Source organism: Spea bombifrons, chromosome 3, assembly GCF_027358695.1.
Source record: "Spea bombifrons isolate aSpeBom1 chromosome 3, aSpeBom1.2.pri, whole genome shotgun sequence".
NCBI lineage: Eukaryota > Metazoa > Chordata > Amphibia > Anura > Pelobatidae > Spea > Spea bombifrons.
Genome location: NC_071089.1, coordinates 21,157,185 through 21,174,761, shown reverse-complemented (window position 1 = coordinate 21,174,761; position 17,577 = coordinate 21,157,185). Strand labels below are relative to the sequence as shown.

Sequence of the window (17,577 nt, the reverse complement as noted above, 5' to 3'; positions counted from 1 at the left end):
GTAACGTAAACGAATCCATGAAAAGGTTTTGTAACGGTTTTCGTGCTATTGTTCTGCTGAAGACAATAGAACTGACTGTGTAGCAGTTACATGCTGAGAGAGGAGGAAAGCAGGTTGGCATTGTCCACCTGACCTCACTGGGACATTGTGGTGCAAGGTCTCCTAAAACAAGGGCGTCATGCGGAGCCATGCACAGAGGACTTTTAAATAGATGGTTAATTTTACTTTTGTGGCTAATTAAGTGGGAGGGCAAAATGGGGGCTGAAATGTAAAACTTCTTGAACCCATGTTACAGCTTTGTTGTTCAAAATGTACCTGCAGAAGCGTTCATAATTTGTCACTTTTTATTGAGACCAAAGAGACATACTGGGAGGATTCAAGAGTCATGGGGCAAAGTCTAACCTTGCATCCTAAAAGCTGCAAATACTTTCAAGGCTTGGATTAGATACACTTAAGCTTATTATTGCGAAAGCTTCCATGTTTTAGTAATTAGAATCTAGAGATCAACAAAAAGCACACACATTATGGAGATGTCTAATGGAAAGAAGGTTGGTATATATGTCTAATATGAAAAAACAAGAAATAAGAAAGACATACCATGAACAGGTCCCGTGCACCAATATCTACAGCAAGCAGGAATGCTTTCTCGAATCTTTGATATCTGCATGTAAAAACACAGTTGTGTTACAAATGTGTCACCATCTATATCCCAGCGTCCCACAAACACTACATTACATATATTACATGAATTTACACAGTATTAACAGATTCCGTAGTGCTATTACAATAGAGGGCCAGTGGCAGTTAACAATATGAAATACAATTAGACAATACAGTTAAAAAAGTGTTAAGATTCACTGCTACAGATGGAGAAGAGGACCCTATGAGCTTACAATCTATTAAGAGGTTGAGGTGGAATGACACCGAAGGAGAAGGACTGCTTGGGGATGATTTGATTACAGAGAGGGCGATATGGAGAAGTCAGTGGCATGGAAATCTTGAAGGTGGGAAGGACAGCTGGTTTCTTAAGGATAAACTTTGACAGTATTAGGAAGAAACATCACCTGTACCTACGAAGTTCATCGGGCTAGGGGCACCCCATCTTTAGTAACCATAACCAGTACTTTTATCTGTTTCAGTGGTAACTCCTGAAGCATCCTGGTTGATGTTTATGGAATAGCTACATACATGCGCTTTTGTGTTGCTTTTTTTAAACCAAACTTACAATAAATGCCCGTAACCAGACCCACTTGACTGTATCACAACTGTACACCCCATAAAAAAGTGCTCAGGAAAAAATAACAAAAAAAGCAAGAGTTTGGGATTCGATATTTATTAACCTGGTGAGGATGTAAGTGGTTGGGGCTTTACATTCATTAAAATGACCACCAGAACAATGAAAGACAAGAAGATGATGTCATACACAGCTTGATTCATCTGGCAATGATGTGTGAAAAGGAATGTGCACATCACCGCAAAAAATATAAAGGTCTTCATCAACGTAAAGAGGCAGTCACAGTTCAAGTGACACGAAGAGAAGCCAACAACAAAAGAATCTCAAGGCTAAGCATTTTAAAACAATATGTTCATCTGGTTTATAGATAAGGTATACAATAAACCTTGTTTTAGGGAGAAAACCCAGTACAGTACCTACATTTCAATGACTTAAAAGCATCAGAACAAAGTTGCTAGTTGGAACAATTACCAAAACTTTAACACCGAGTTCCCTCTACCTTTTGAGAAAAATGTAGTGACAAACCTTTACATTTAAAGAGACGTGAGAAGAGAAGGAAAACCCTGTTAGCTTTGTAAGCTTCAGATCCTACTACTGATTTAAGCAGTTTGTCTATTCTTGTTTATTGTTGTGCCCTTATTTTCTGGCAATTGACAATGAATTTGCTAATTTAATGGATCCTAAAATGCGCTCAAAAGTGTCTTTAAAAATATCTGTTATCTTCTGACACCAAAGTTCACCTTTCTCCATGTTCTGATGTCACATCATCCACATGGTGGGCAGACAAAACAAGTTTTTTCTTAGTCTGCAAACAAAACACCATCGTGCCGATAGGAACGCTGCTCTGAGTGGTTTATGAAGTGACTTTTAGAACATTGTTAATTCTTTGTTGGTAAAGATAATGGAACACTTAGACATCTGCGGTGAAAGAAATGGATCAAACTTTGAGAGAAGGTTGCAAATTAAACAAAAAAACTACTGCTATGGAAACAGAATGCCTCCACATGTAGACTCAGCTGTTACAGATACTATGGAAAGGCTTCTTTACCAGATCTAAAAATGGTATCATTCTTGAAAAATAAATTTCATTTATTTATCCTATTTTTAAATAATACTGGGAAAAACACGATTTGAATATTTTTGTACATATGCACATTTCCTTATAATTCATACAAAATAAGGACATTGCATTGAATGGGACAAAAAAATATGATAAAAGTTTATGTTAGCAATAGAAATTAATAAAAGGTGAATTCCAGTTGGGTTCAGCGCTAAAATCGAGTCTATTAATCAAAAACATATAATCCCTTTAAGCAACTTCAATGTGCCATTTTTTTCTTCTTGTAATGTGCTGCTAGCTTTTCATAGTTTAACCCTTTTCTGCACATTTTGTACTGTAAAGTACATCCAAAATGGGCTTATTCCAAGTACAACCATAACTGTGCAAAAAAAAAGTAAACCTGATATTTTCTACCTAGGATGTCTTCAAAACAATAAAACCTAAAATGTAATCTGTGTTCCTTACAATTATATCCATATCCTGGATTCTAGACTAACACTATGTGTAAAGATATATATATATATATATATATATATATATATATATATATATATATATATATACACACACACACATACATACATACATACATACATATACATTTTGACTGTTTTACTGAAAATGAATTACTTAAAAGTGTTTAGGGCATAAATCATCCATTAATTATGTAAAAATCATACTAATATTAGGGCTGATCATGCCAAGACATGGCAAAGAAGTCATCCTTCTAGTAGTCCAATAAACATTTGGTTAGGACTTGTTCAGCAATGCTTAACTGGTTGTGTGATGGTAAGAAGCTCTTAACAGATTATCGGATAGATCACAGTAAATGTCCCTTCCTCTCATGCTGATTTTAGTAATCTCACATTATGGAGGAGGCTGAGGCTTGTTAATAAATCTAGAATAATAATATAAAATCTAAAATAAAAAATATGAAATAATACAATCCCATAAACAGTATATTTTACAGTAATTCTGTCTAGTGTTTTAGTTGCTTGGCAAGAATGACTTGAAACTAATGGTATGAATTTTCTACACTTGATGGTTACGAGGGAAAAAAAAAAAGCCCTGTCTGAAAATTATCACATGACTAAACATGAGTCTCGGAATAATTCCTTTTATCAAGTAGGGTGACTGAAGCTTGACTAAAAATGTTGGCAAAGCACCAGGTTGAAGGTTTTATAATAGAAATAGATTACTAGTGGCTGACAAGAAACAAAATCGGTGTGAAAGGTTGGAGTGCTTACTGATCGTGGGCTTTCTTTTGTTCCATATTAAAATTCTGATCCAGAACTAATCATTTATATTGTAAGACATTTCAGTCAAATTAAAAGGTTACAATTCCTTAGAATAACTGGCACAGCTCTAATATTACAATAATATAATAGTAAATAGTAAAAAGTATCCATGCCTTGTTAATTTCTATACACAAAACACACGGACATTACATTCCACATCTAGGAATAATATTAGAGGCAATATATACAGGAACATAGCTGATGCCCTATAAAACATAACTGGAACATTATTCATATAGCGGAAAACACCTGGCTGGCAGCTACTCCCAATTGCCAATATTAGTCATACACTAGCAACACCCTGTATATAACTATTAATACAAACTTTGGAGATATTATTATATTCCATGAAGATATTCCTCCCTCCTCATATGTGATATTTTTTCTGTTATCTACATTTTCTATTTGATATGGTCAGCGTGGGAATGCTTTATTCCTGACTTTGTGATTGGACCTTCAGAAGACAGGAACCTATCAGACCCTTCAAACACACACCGGGCTGAAGTAGCGTGATATTCCTGAAGACCAAGTTACTTCTTACTTCTGTGGCAATCTAAGCTGAAAGTGCCAGATCGCAGAAGCAAGGCAGGTTAATGCCTAATCAGTACCCACGTGGTTGACGGGGATCACCAGGTTAATTCAGGAAGGGGATTTAAACATGTATTGGGCAGGTTTAAGGCTATCCCATATAGACAGAACTGGGAAAAAATGGCAGACTAGGTGGTCTAAATGGTTCTTAGACAGACTCTCCATGAAATATCTAAAAAAACCTGGGTTCCAGTCAGGACAAAGAAAGATTATAGATGTAGTAGTTTACATAAATATGTATAAATATTGGCAGGACGCCCTCTTTTTTTGAACGCCCTATTTTTTGTACGGCCTCTAAACTATTATAGAGGATAGGACAAAGCAGAAAGAAAGGCGGAACCACCGAGTTAGAAAGACATGGAAGAGAGTATATAATAAATACACGATACATATCATACTAGTTCCTTCACTGGTGGCATACATAGCTATCTCTTCTGCAAACAGCATTTGTGTGTAAAACATATTTCCAAATGGACAAGCTTGGTGTAGAAATAGTGGTCAATTAGTCTGGAAACAAATGTAAATTTCACCTTAGAAGATGGTGGAAAAATCTTCTAGCATAACGGCTTATTGGATCCCTATATTCCAAGATGGTGGTGTCCAAGAGCGGCCTTGTTGGGGAGTAGAAGGTTCCGAGGGTGGCCTCCAGCTGGGCTGGGGAGTTAAGAACACGGCAACGAGTGAGACACTCGGGGTCAATCAATAGAATCACTGCGGCTAGAACTTACACATCTTCTCCATATTTTATACACTCTGAAACCCAGCAGCACTGAATGCAATAAATATATAACATGCCTTTAACTAATTAACTTAACATTAGTATCTAATCTTTAAATAGCTATACACACCCAGATAAACATACATATATTTTAACACTAAACCATACATGACAACATGTCAAGTGTTCAGGACACCTATGTTGGGGAGTGTGGCAAAAGGCGAGGATGGGGGTAGAGACATGGCAACCCACCACCTTACTGGAGAGCAACCTTGTGGCTCCCAGCCTCAGAAGATTGCAGAGAGGGTATGTGAGATTTGCAATAGCACAGAACTCTATTGATTCTACAGCTTCCTGGGCCAGTTAAGAAAGATCAACTGGCGTATGATCCCTGCTGCTTGCAGAAGAGGGACAGCACCCCAGAATTATATAGTAAATTAGATTTAGATGGATATAGTAAACTAGATCTGCGTTAAGCTAGTCCTGTGTATCAGACGGTTCAATATGCATAGCGTAGAACAAAAATAATTTGGCACAAAATTGTAATCAGTTACAAAAGACAGAAAAGAGTTAATCAACCATGGTCTCCATTCTGCTTCTGAACAGAATTATTGCGCGCTAAATACAGATCTACAAATATCACTATATTAAACGGTTATCCTTCCAAGAGAATTTTGGGTAAATGAACTGCAGTATGGAGCTCCTGACACATAATTTACACCTTCATTAGGCTAGTTAAGAAGTTAAAAGATTGGTAAATTAGCCTTTTTTCACAACGTTGCATGAAGGCGGCTCGATGAGATGAACTCTGGTATATACATATTTTTCAAAACAGCAGTCAATTTAGATTAAAACTGAATGCTATGCGGTTTTATTCCTCTCAGAGAACAAGGCTAACTCCCTTGCCGTCGCCGTTCTCCTGACAGCATGTTTTGTGTTGCTGAAATGTTCCGACCTACACGGAATAAGAGTCACTACTTCCATAGTTACACATTCATTAGAAAGCGCAGCTTGTCGCTGACGGAGGAGGAAAAAAAAAGATCTCAAAGATAACAGTCACATCCCTCTAAATAAAAAGGACTCACTAGGTTCCACTAATAAAAAGAAAACAAATTACCATGCATTTCAAAATTGTTAGATTCAGACATAATAAGTCAGAGCCGAAAACAAGTGTGTTTGGATTTGAAGCTCCCATTGGTATTGTGTTTAGGAGAAAGGAGGGAAAAAAAGCTATCATCTTTATAATAATCACTCCGCACGGAGAGTGTTTGAAAGAACACAGTGGGTATTAGCAACGACAACCTTCTGTTAGACTAGGCTTTAATGGCATATTTTTACCCGAGAAAATACAATCAATTTCCAAAGGGCATTTATGTTTAAATGAAATAGTTAGAGATAGAAAAAATAAAAAATAACTATAGCGTCATGAGAATAGTAATTTATCCTGGCGGATCTGGGAAACTTTAGCAGATGTGGTTTTTAGGAGGAGAACATTACTACTTTAATGCATTTTTGTCCATTTTCAAGGAAATAAAGAAATAAAAGGTGTACATTTTTTACATTAATAAAGAAAGGATACATACTCTGTCTCCCAAAAACATTAATCTTTAAGAGTAGGTTTGAAGTGACTGATTCATGGCATCATTCAAATTTTTGGTTCCTGAGGCTGTTCCACCTACCATACTGAATTTAATTTTTAGCCAAATGCAATATTACAAACATCATTCCTAATCACGCTGAATGTCCAAACCTTTCCCAGAAATGATTCTATAACTTTGCAGATTTCACTTTTTGCCAGGCACATGATCATGTGACACACAAGCAGGCACTGATAGGTTGTTTCCATAACACCTAATGGAATGGTACCCAATAGATTTTAACCAGGAACAGTGAGGAAGGACTGGTCCTTTAAACGTTAAATAATATGAGAACATTTTTCAGTGATTATAGCCTCGCTTTTAAATAGCACATCATATGAATTCACAGAAGGTAATATTAATCTGCGGGTTTGTCTGCTTGTTCCCTTTACTCAAAGTGATCAGATTAATATTAAAAGCTTTGTCTACAAACCAATTAATCAAAGGACAGCGATAAGGAAATCAAACCTTGGCTGATAAGGGCAGTAATGTGCCACAGCCTCATAATAATATTGTTCAGTAAAGAATAGGATGCATTGTTTTTCATGTGTAATGTGTTACAAGATTACGCCAATTTGTACATAAAGAGTGCCCCAAACTCATTTCTATATACAGAGGCATGTCAGCTGCTAGAGGTTGTATAGTTAACCTAGCGGAATGCAGGCTTGCCCTGAAGGTTCTCCTGATCTGGATCCGGTTCCAGAGCAGAGCCATCAACTAAAACAGCAGAGTGAGACGAAGGGAGTTTGGGAGCAAGATACTGTAGAGCTGCCGGGACAGGGGGGACCCTGACTTTATAAATGATATACTCACCACCAGTCAACTCCAGTGATGGCTCGGCAGGAGTTCAGGGGGGTCTAAAGAGACCCCAACCCATGTACACGTGCAGAATGTGCACACACTGATTTCAATGAGCGTGTCTTCTTGCCTCTGATTGGCTAACACTAATATGTGTATGTGAGCTTGTCTGATCATAGGGAACATTAATAATAATAATACAGAAGTCCAACCTTCTCTCGCAGGAGTAAGTTTCTGCCTCAAGAGATGGTTCACAATGGCATTCATGCATGCGTAACACTGAGGTGCTCTGGTGTCCCAGTTCATACTGCCGAGTATACCGATAGCTTCATCTATCTCATCAAAGCGCAGGTATTGCGAGATGATCTCCATGGGGCCCAGTTGTCCTTTTGAAACGGCACCTGTAAAGGACACAAACTTAAATATTTCTCAATATCCTAGCAACATTTCAATTACATTTACTGATACATAAAATGGCAAGAACTTCATTGTCAAAATATAAAGAAGTAGGCGGGACGATTTGGAGGTGAAGTAAGAGAGGTGCTTGCACCGTGGACAGTAGGGGAGATATGAGATGGTTGTAGAAGTGTTTAAAAGTGTTTAGAATGATTGAGTATCAGCGTATGGTGGTTGGGTGGTCAGGGGTGAAAATACATTAATCACATGCCGTCTTCTATTTACGGGTGTGTAATGGACCAGGACCTTACACAATTAACCATGCACAAAATTACAGGCGCCTGTACAGGCAGACAGTGATACCTGGGATACGACTCTAATACGTTCTAATAATTCCAGAGCGTCTCACAGTGACCGCTTAGGTATGTTCAACCACAATCTCTACAATATATTTTCAGACCAAGTTCAAAATCGTCTGAAAATATTTCCTACCTCAAAAAAAGGTTCAGGTAAGATCTTGATGCGGAGATTATTACAAAACCATATAAACAGCCTGTGATGGAGACTAACGCGTTACTGTTCCAAGCATACGATCACATGTTATGCTTACTGTAAGTGAATTTGGGATGACGTCGACAATGTATTAAAGGAGAGCTGCGGAGTAAGAACTTACAGATCTCCTTTACAGCAACCACGTGATCATGGAGAACAGTGGGGTATCTGCAACTTAAATATAAATTAAATGCTGGTCTTATTTTTTTTTCATTCATTATAAACAAAGAAATCTACGCATAAAATGGGTTACGCTGGACATTTTTTGTTGTTGTTGTTAAAGGGCCTTGTCTGCTTTTTGAATAAATAATATGATCGTAACTTTAACATAAAGGCAGCCATTGGAACAATTTGTGCTGTAAAAATGACATTACATTTGTTTAATATCCCCAAAGCAATGATTTTTTTTTTCCTTTAGTTTACTTGTTCATGGTGCTTGATCTCATTGGCAAAGACCAGAATCACAAACTCTGCAAAATAATAAGGGGAAGGATTTATTATTTATCAGTTGATGCATCCCCAGAAGTCAATTGATCTCATTAACATGAAGAGTCCGGTCATAGCGCTGCTTAACCTTGTTAGCGTGACACAGAGGGAAAAAAAAATCAGTAACGATCCCATAAAGTACATTCTGACTGACATAATGAATTAAAGGGGGGGGGTGCGATCTTTCTTTTCATACAATGAATTTAAAAGTGTGACAAATCTCAATGGTTGAGGTGAAGCATCCGACTCTTTAGAAGCTTGACCTTTTTGTTTTTTGGCTGGGGCACCTTCCAAGTGACCTGCTCGGGAAAAATAAAAAAGGGGACAGCCAACTCGCAGCCTAATTGATTTAAGAACAGAGCCTAGGGAGGCAGTCCAATTAAATTTACAAGACGGCAATTAGCTGTAAGGCCTCTAAATCCCTGCTCGGCGAGGACGCTGGCCTGAACGTGAACACAAATGTGCAGGAAAGCGCAGGTCGAGAGAGCGTTATAAAGTATTATTATAAGCAGGGAAGCTGTTGTGAGAGGGGTCACAGGGGAGACACAAGAAAACACCAGGCCTACATTACCAAAGTGTTGTCCTCCTATCAGGTCGGCCGCAACCAGAGTGTTTTAAATTCTTCAAAAAATTATTTTTAACCAAATCTAGGAAAATCCTGCCATCAAGCTTCTCTTGGAATTCTAGTCTCTTTAGGACAAACAGTCAAAATGATCTTCTCAAAACTTTATAACTAAAACCAAGAGAATCTTTCAACAATGTGGACGTCTGCAGTGCTTTTGTGTGAAATGACTCCAAAATCTTAGAAATGTGTTGTTTGTGTCTCTATAAAGATGTTCTCCTGTCTTTTTTACATCGCTGTTTCTGTTCTGGTTGCATGAAAGCTGAAAGCCTAATATGTAAGAAAATGTAACCCATTCTATATGGAGAAGAAGTATAATACCAAAACGGTAGAGTGTGTGTATAAAAAGCTAGATATCATATTCCCAAACACAGATAAGTACATGACATGTACAGAAATTGGGAGCATGTATTCATTAGATGCCTATGATAATATTTAAAATCATGAATATTTCCTACATTTAAATAAATGTTTATTGGTTATTTCCTTAATCCTTATTTGTTAGTTATTTTTTACTGACAATCATCCGTATTTAATGATGCAACCAACTAAAGCAAACAGAATATATATTATTATGTAATAAGGGCCCTGGTCGATTGCCATGACAACTCCAGGGCTTAGCTTTAGGCTGTTCGCAAATTTCTTTTGATATCTTTCGGCTCTTGTCATGAACCAAAATGTATTTGTCCCCTTTCCATGTGCCTTATTGCTAACCTGTTACTTCACAGAAGAGGCACCATTCAGGAAGGACTTTCACCTGTAAATGAATATAACCCAGTGAGGAATATGTATTAAATGCCGTAGTGGTAAATGTGGTGCTGTCTCTAACCAAATCATCATACTGATTACTCCAAGTTTCACCATCTTGATTATGAGACCCAAAATCAGGCATTGTATGCAGAGGAAAATCCTATAATTATATTCACTTTTATTCATGGATGCCAGATTTATGTGAAAAATAGCTATTCCAAACATACATGTGCTTTCAAATAAAAATACCAAAAAATGGAAATACCACATCAAACATCACATACAAAATCTTCACATAAAGCTCTGGCTGCTAAGCGAATGGAGATTAAGTGCACAGAAGGGCATGGGTGACACTCACCTAGTTTAAATCGAAGCACTCCTAATGGTCCACCATCAAACCTCAGAAATAACAGATTGTGGATGTCGGCATTGTCAGCACATGACGGGTATGGAACAGTCCACTGCATCTCGGCCAGGCTGCTGGACACATCAAACTGTTTACTGCATTGGAGAGTAGATTTAGGCAAAACATCTTCAGCCAGAAGTTGGACACGCAGAGGTGACAACGCCATGTCAAAGATTTGCAGTTCTCCCTGATTGCTGCTAACCACAAATAGACTTCCAGAGGGATGCCACCTTATAAGCAAAGGTAGTAACTCTGCTTGGACTACAAGAGTCATTCTGCGATGGGCTTCATACAGGATTAAAGAAGAGTCTTCGCAACCAACAACCAGTTTGTCCTCAGCGACGTTTCTGCAGCAGCTGATGGCTTTGGACTTTAGAGGAATTCTGGTGACTGATACACACTGAATCCTGTTCCTGACACATTCATATATGCAGCTGTCAGCCATGGGCTCTTTGTCTGAATTCACTGAGTGCTCCACTGTATAGACCTGATAAGGCTGGTTAATGCTAAAGCCAGCGTCTAGCAGATCTCCTTCTGTACGGATGTAACTCAGAACCTGAAAAAGGACCAGAAAATCTGATGAGTACTAGGTCAAATAAAATAAAAGCTTTATTGATGTAGAAGCCTCAAATATTTCATACAAAATTTTCCAATGACCGACACAAAAAGCATTATCTTTTATTTATATAGCACCAACAATTTTCGCAGAGCTTCTAACATTATACTTATTTAAGGGTCCTGACAAAATTAGGATTGGAAGACTAAGACAAATCGATAAATTAGGTATAGAGGTCCTGCTCGTAAGCTTTTGTAAAACCCCCAGCTAAGGAAGCCTATTAACTGGACAAGTTACACTTTTAGCCAGTGGAGTTTTCAGTCCAAGTTATTGGGCCAACACAGTTATATGAGCTTTCAGGACCGAAGAGGTATCTTCTTCAGGCCAGAAGAAGAGTTCTCTGAGAAAAGACCTCTAAGCTCATGCAACTTTACATCTTTTTCTATGCTGGACCGATAAAAATCTATTGACTTCCAATAAAGATTCAATTTTCTCTTGGCCTAATATAGCAATATGTACATTGACATATATTTTTCAAATGTCTTAGTAGGGAAGTCCTGATTTGTGGCCAGTGTTCTTCAACGGGATTAACCGGAATCTACTGGTTGGAGAGGACCTCTGGACTTAAGCTTACGCACTTATTACTAAACCTTCAACTTGAAGAGAAGTAGTTATTTACATACATGTATATATAAAGATCTATATTGTTACATGTGGACTTCGTCAAATCTGTGCAACATCTAAATCATCTTGCTAAATAAATTATTCCCAAAGTCTAAGGCGCACGTGGTGTTTTAGGTTCATAAGGGGTAAATAAAGAGCTACAACTGCTATTTTTAAATGCAATTAAGAAGACAGAAACGTGCGCAATTCCTCGGAGATTTGAGGTAGAATAAAATTAGATATTTGCGAAGCTGGATAGCTGAGATGTCTGAAATCACAAAGGACTTCATTTGGGGAAAAAGTGATTTAATCATTTATTTTAATTACCTCTTCCTTGGGATACTGCCACAGGATAAGGCTCGTGTTCCAAAGAACTACACTGTGCTTTTCAACAGTACCATGTTAACACGTGCATTAGTCTTTTTGATGTAGTGGGACATAAGGGAGCGTTCTTCCAAGCAAAATTACAGAGAAAATAAATCATACTCTAGCTCTACAGTCCAAATAGAGTGGCTACGTTCCAATTTTTTAAGGAAGGGAGATTCTACCTCCGAATGACATATTTCATTGTATTGCAATGTAATTTTTTATTAAATCAAAATGATGTGCATGTAATCGATGCGATTTATAATCAATATAGCAATATAGCCAAACACAAATGTCGGTCCTTGCCCAGGTGTTACAGGAATGGACAATGCCAAACACCAACAGTAATTGTAATAGTATTGATGATTTTAACATCAGAAACATACAATACATTTTTCAAATGCGGCATATCTTTCACTGACTATTAGTTATTGGGTAATTAAGGTTTGAGGTTAACATATCAAGGGCTCTATTCTAATACATCACGGCCCTGGGTACTGGTTCACAGGAATTACCAGTAAGCAGCCTACAGATGTTCAGCGGCTGTTGGGCAGCTAGTTATAGAGACATGACTTAAGACTAGCTAGAATTTGCTATAAAGCCACCCATTTGTACGCGTTCTGTAAGGCAGGGCCATAATTCACTGTTTATATCGCTTCTGAGAGCATTACATTTTTTCCTATCTGTACTTAGCAAACAAGCAACTAGTCCTTTGCTTATATAACTCTAACACTAAAGGTATTAATCATACATTGTTATATAGGGGATGTGCTGTTCTAATGACCACCAATAGTACTAGTACTGCTCACCCTTCTTCCTCAAACCCTGGTGTCTGCTGGTCTTTCAAAGTCAGTCAGAGTACATGCCCTTGTACTCGATTCTCTCCATGAGTATGATAACCTTGATGAATCCTACAACCGCAGGCTCATCATCAATTAATCACTTATTGAGAATTCTTTACGCAGGATCAATCCATTATATTTATCGTTAATAAAAACACTTACCTCGAGTCTGTTTAGGGTGCATCCTAAAAGGACTATGTTGGCTCTGTCCCTCTCGCTTGAAACTGGAGACCAAGGCCAAACATCGTCAGCTGGCATTGGCCAATAGCAAATGGCGAGATCCTGCATGCAGTTGATAGCAAGATGGCGGTACAAGTGTCTCACCTTTGGCCCGGGAATATCAATATATGAAATCTGTTAACAGATCGACAAACAAATTTGTAAACATCATATTGAACTAAATTCATTGCTGAACTAAAAGCTGCTTTAGCTACAGCCGTAGAAATGTTCTCATTCCAAGCGCTGTTCAACCTATGCTACTGAATTTAACACATTATACATCTCATTAATAGTTTTACTTACTGCCAAAATCTTTCAAATCATTATTTAATCATGTAAGATCAATCCTATTTTTCAACATCATCCTTAATGTGGACCAAACCACTTTATAATTATAATAAGCACTTCTTCATTGAACACCACAAGAGATGAAACAGCCAGAGAATTAGAGGACAGTGATAACTGGTCTTACTGGAGTACATGATGCATCTTTACACAGACAAATTTAAACTTTTATGAGAGGTTTCTCTTGTTTCTGCCATCAAACATCATTGGCATCTCACCCCTAACCCAAACTCCTCAGCAGCACGTCACCCACCTTAACAATGGAATCAGGCGATACGTTCCGGATTCGACATATTAAGTTCAGGATTCTAAATGGAATGTCCAACATGAAATCATTTTGGGGTCTGTTTACTAAGAAGTTCCATGATCAATTGACTGAAGAAGCAATGGAGCATGCCATGGGGCTGAGGGTATACTGAGACCTATACCCCAAAAGGCTTATTTATGACCGCTCGCTCCACTGTGCACATGGGGGAGGTAGTGGGTGTCATCATTCTTTAGTAAATGGGGCCGCTTGCGTTTTCGTATCATCTCCTGAAGTCCGGCGTATGTGAATGGTTATTCTTTTTTTACAGCTGCAAATGAGACTTGCAAGTTGTATCTGTTTTTTCTTTCTTCTTCCACTCCCCCCCCCCCGGTTTGGTGTTTGGGATTATATTCTTATATTTGCTTTGGTTTATAAAATAAAATGATGACGCTACCTTTAGTTTTAATAAATAAACGTACCGACACTAATAGCTGTCATTTCCCTCTTAACCAGCATTTAGTGGGTCTCGGGAAGATGGATCAATTGACATTCAAAAAAAGAGCTACCTGTTGGCTATGCCTGTTCTAGATTTTGACAATTCCGTGCAAAGACTACTTGCTTGAATGTATTTTTTTAATTAAAAAGAAAATGTTTAGAAGGAAAGCACAGAAAAAATAAAATATAAAAAAATGATACTTTTTCTATTTTTCAAAGTTTTATCTTAAGATTGCTTTTGCTGCTGCTGTTTTATTAAATAACATATCTTATCTTTTTTCTGTAGGGAGATACTTATCAAAATCGGATGAGAAATATAAATAAATTGATTGCTGGATGTCTACTGCGTTCATCCGAAATAGTGACAGAGGACCAACATACAGCCCCCCAGGGTCATCGTACGAGTCTGCATCCCCAATGCTGGCCCAACAACACATTAGAAATAAAATTATGAGTTTTTTTTTTTTTTAGCTTGACAACCAAAAAAAGGAAAGCACATCTCCAATACATATTAAGGAATTTATATACAAAAGTGGAATAAAAATTCTATATCAATTTTATTTTGGTCTTTGTGTTCAACATCTGCATAGATGCACGCACACAAGCGTTCTCCTCACTCGGGGAAGGATGAGGATTAACTGGAAAAAAAGGAATTTACTTCAACGACTCCAATCAATACTAAAATGTAGAGTCATGGTTGCCTGACAAGAGACGACCTACACGAAGGATTTGAATCTGCTCGTTTTAAATGGCAAGCACCAAGATGCGGCCGGTGAAAAGCGACCGCTTCGGTCACATCGCCAGGCATTAAAAAACGTTATACTATTTAAAAGCAAAGCGGCGACTTCTCTCCCCATTCCTCGCGAAATTAAAGGACACAGACACAAATATCCACTTTGTAGCTGAATGTATTTCTTTCTGCATAATGTGGATGAGCTACAGCCTCATGCGTAAAAGTTTATGCAGCTCTTGAGAATTGTGCCTCTATTTCTTAGGAAGGGATTTGCTGAATTTATTATTCAAACTATGTTATTTTGGAGCAGGGTTATTTGAAAACATGAGCAGCGCACCATCTGCGTGACACATGCCAAAGCAAATATAGATTGCACTGCATTTCTGCCCAAGGAATTAAAGGAAGGTTGATAGTTTGAAGGGAATACACACACATATATATATATATATATATATATATTTTGCCGTTGCTGGTCAGCAATAATCGAAGCACTTTCTAGGGATTAAGCACATGGCTAAGCTTACTGGACCAGACACTAGCAAAGGGCAGGGGGTCTTCTTATCAGAGAAATGCTTCTGGAGCCATCCTCACTACAGGATAGATTGCTTTCATATTCCTGTCTGCAAAGCAACAAAGGATGGAAGTAATGCGATAATACCAGAGTGCATGGCTGTTAAAAACCCGCTGCATTTATGTATTGTATTTAGTAAATCAGACTCATCCAAATTGTGATTTTGCCACTCAACCGACGTCATTAAAATCAAGGTTAATGCGTAGATGATCCTCGCGACTTCCTGATATAGATGATAAGAGCTCTCATTTGCATGGCCATAGCAAGGCTGACCTTATGTGTTAAATATACAGGATAAGATAAACCGTGTAACTATCTATTCTTTTACATGGAAAAGAGTATTATGTCACTCTTCTTACTGGTAGTCGTGGTGTAACCAAATCCCCCATGCATGCAGCTGAAATGCCATGGTAAGGAAGATGCGTGTGATACATCGAGCCTCTCCGCTGGCGTCAACATCCGGAACCGGAGTATTCTGCATCTCCCGGCTCCCATGTAAAGACGTACAGACATGTTGTGTTAAATCATAGTTTATGTGAAAGCATTATTTTTATCGATGTATCTCCTTGCAAATGTTTTTTCTAGAAATCTAAAACCAAACCAACTTTATATCCAGGCACGTTTCAACATGCCATCGAGTACAGTTGTAAGGGATAAATCGCTGCATTACTGGAATTATCACCCACTTTACGTTGAGGGAAACACAAGAATTCCCTGATCTGTTGTGGCCATAAATGACCAATACACTCGATTAACCAAAGAGTATGACGTGGGGGAAGCTCTTGTGTTTCACACACTGAATTTCCCTGGAAATTCCCCCGACAAAAAAATAACAAAAATAGAATCTCATTTTTTTTTTTCTATAGAGGTGGTCCATCATCCATGGTACCCGAGCATCCAAGCATGACGTGTGACACTCTGCATCAGTGCATGGTTTAATAGTGGGCCACTCTTCATCATTTACTATGCAAACCAGTAATGACTTCCAGTACAGACTGGCATACAAATAGAAACAACAAGATTTTTAATTTAAAAAATGGTATATTGTGCAATATTGTGAGAATTTCAGCATCTCAGTCATGTATACAGACATTTTGTTTGAAAATGAAAGTATTTTAAGATTTTGGAAAGGATACACTGGTCATGGCATAAAGCCTGAACAAATGGTGGAAGGTGGATGCACACTTAAGTTTAATTTCTCAAACATTATTGTGTCGGTATACACATTTGTAAGATGTGAAAGATGGGAACATACTCAGGGTGTGAGCAGCACCCCTGTAGCCAGGAGCAGCAAAGGCGAGGGGCTTCAGAAATAGCAGTGTTCCTCATAGAAATGTGATGACGGGGGGATTCCTTTCCCAGATCAAAATGAAAAAGCACAGGCCAGGTAAATACAGCAGAAAATGGTAGAAGTCTATGGGCACAGAGATATAGAAGAATTCTTTACAATCTGTGTACAGTTCACTGTAAAGGTACACTACTCGATTGTATATTATTTATTTTTAAAACGAATTATAAATTCATTATTAGGTAATGATATTACAATCCAATAAAAATGGGAAATTTTAAAGCCAGCACATACTGGAACACTTTCACTGTAACAAAAATTTCCAGGAAAGGTCATTATATTGATTGTTTATTATTGCATGCTGTGAGCCCCTCTTTAAGATGCAGATTTTAAAGAATTTATTCATTAACATACCTAAATGTGATATATACGGTATATATATATATATATATATATATATATATATATTTACACATACATATGCACACACATACATAAACATAGATCACACGCACAAAATGTCTTTGATGAACCCCATTTCATAATTCCATAATTTTAAGTCCACATTTACAAAATGAAGTGGCTAATTATCAAGTACAAATGTATCATTGGGTAGCCAACACTCATTTCCAAACAGAGACTCCTGCAGGGAAGCCTATGGTGCACCATCTGCGGAGATCATTATGTCCCCACCGTGGTGCGTTCCC

At 37.8% G+C, this 17,577-nt stretch overlaps 1 protein-coding gene across 1 annotated transcript in view; it reads right to left on the bottom strand.

Moving 5' to 3' along the window:
• Positions 1-17,577, bottom strand: part of WDPCP (WD repeat containing planar cell polarity effector) — a 90,605-nt gene that overhangs the window by 37,335 nt on the left and 35,693 nt on the right. Inside the window, exons 9-13 of the mRNA XM_053460244.1 lie at positions 13,135-13,326; positions 10,498-11,101; positions 7,546-7,734; positions 4,711-4,834; positions 598-661 (exon numbers count right to left, since the gene is read on the bottom strand). Coding sequence (XP_053316219.1) covers positions 598-661; positions 4,711-4,834; positions 7,546-7,734; positions 10,498-11,101; positions 13,135-13,326 — 1,173 coding nt within the window. The remainder of the gene's footprint in view (positions 1-597; positions 662-4,710; positions 4,835-7,545; positions 7,735-10,497; positions 11,102-13,134; positions 13,327-17,577) is intronic.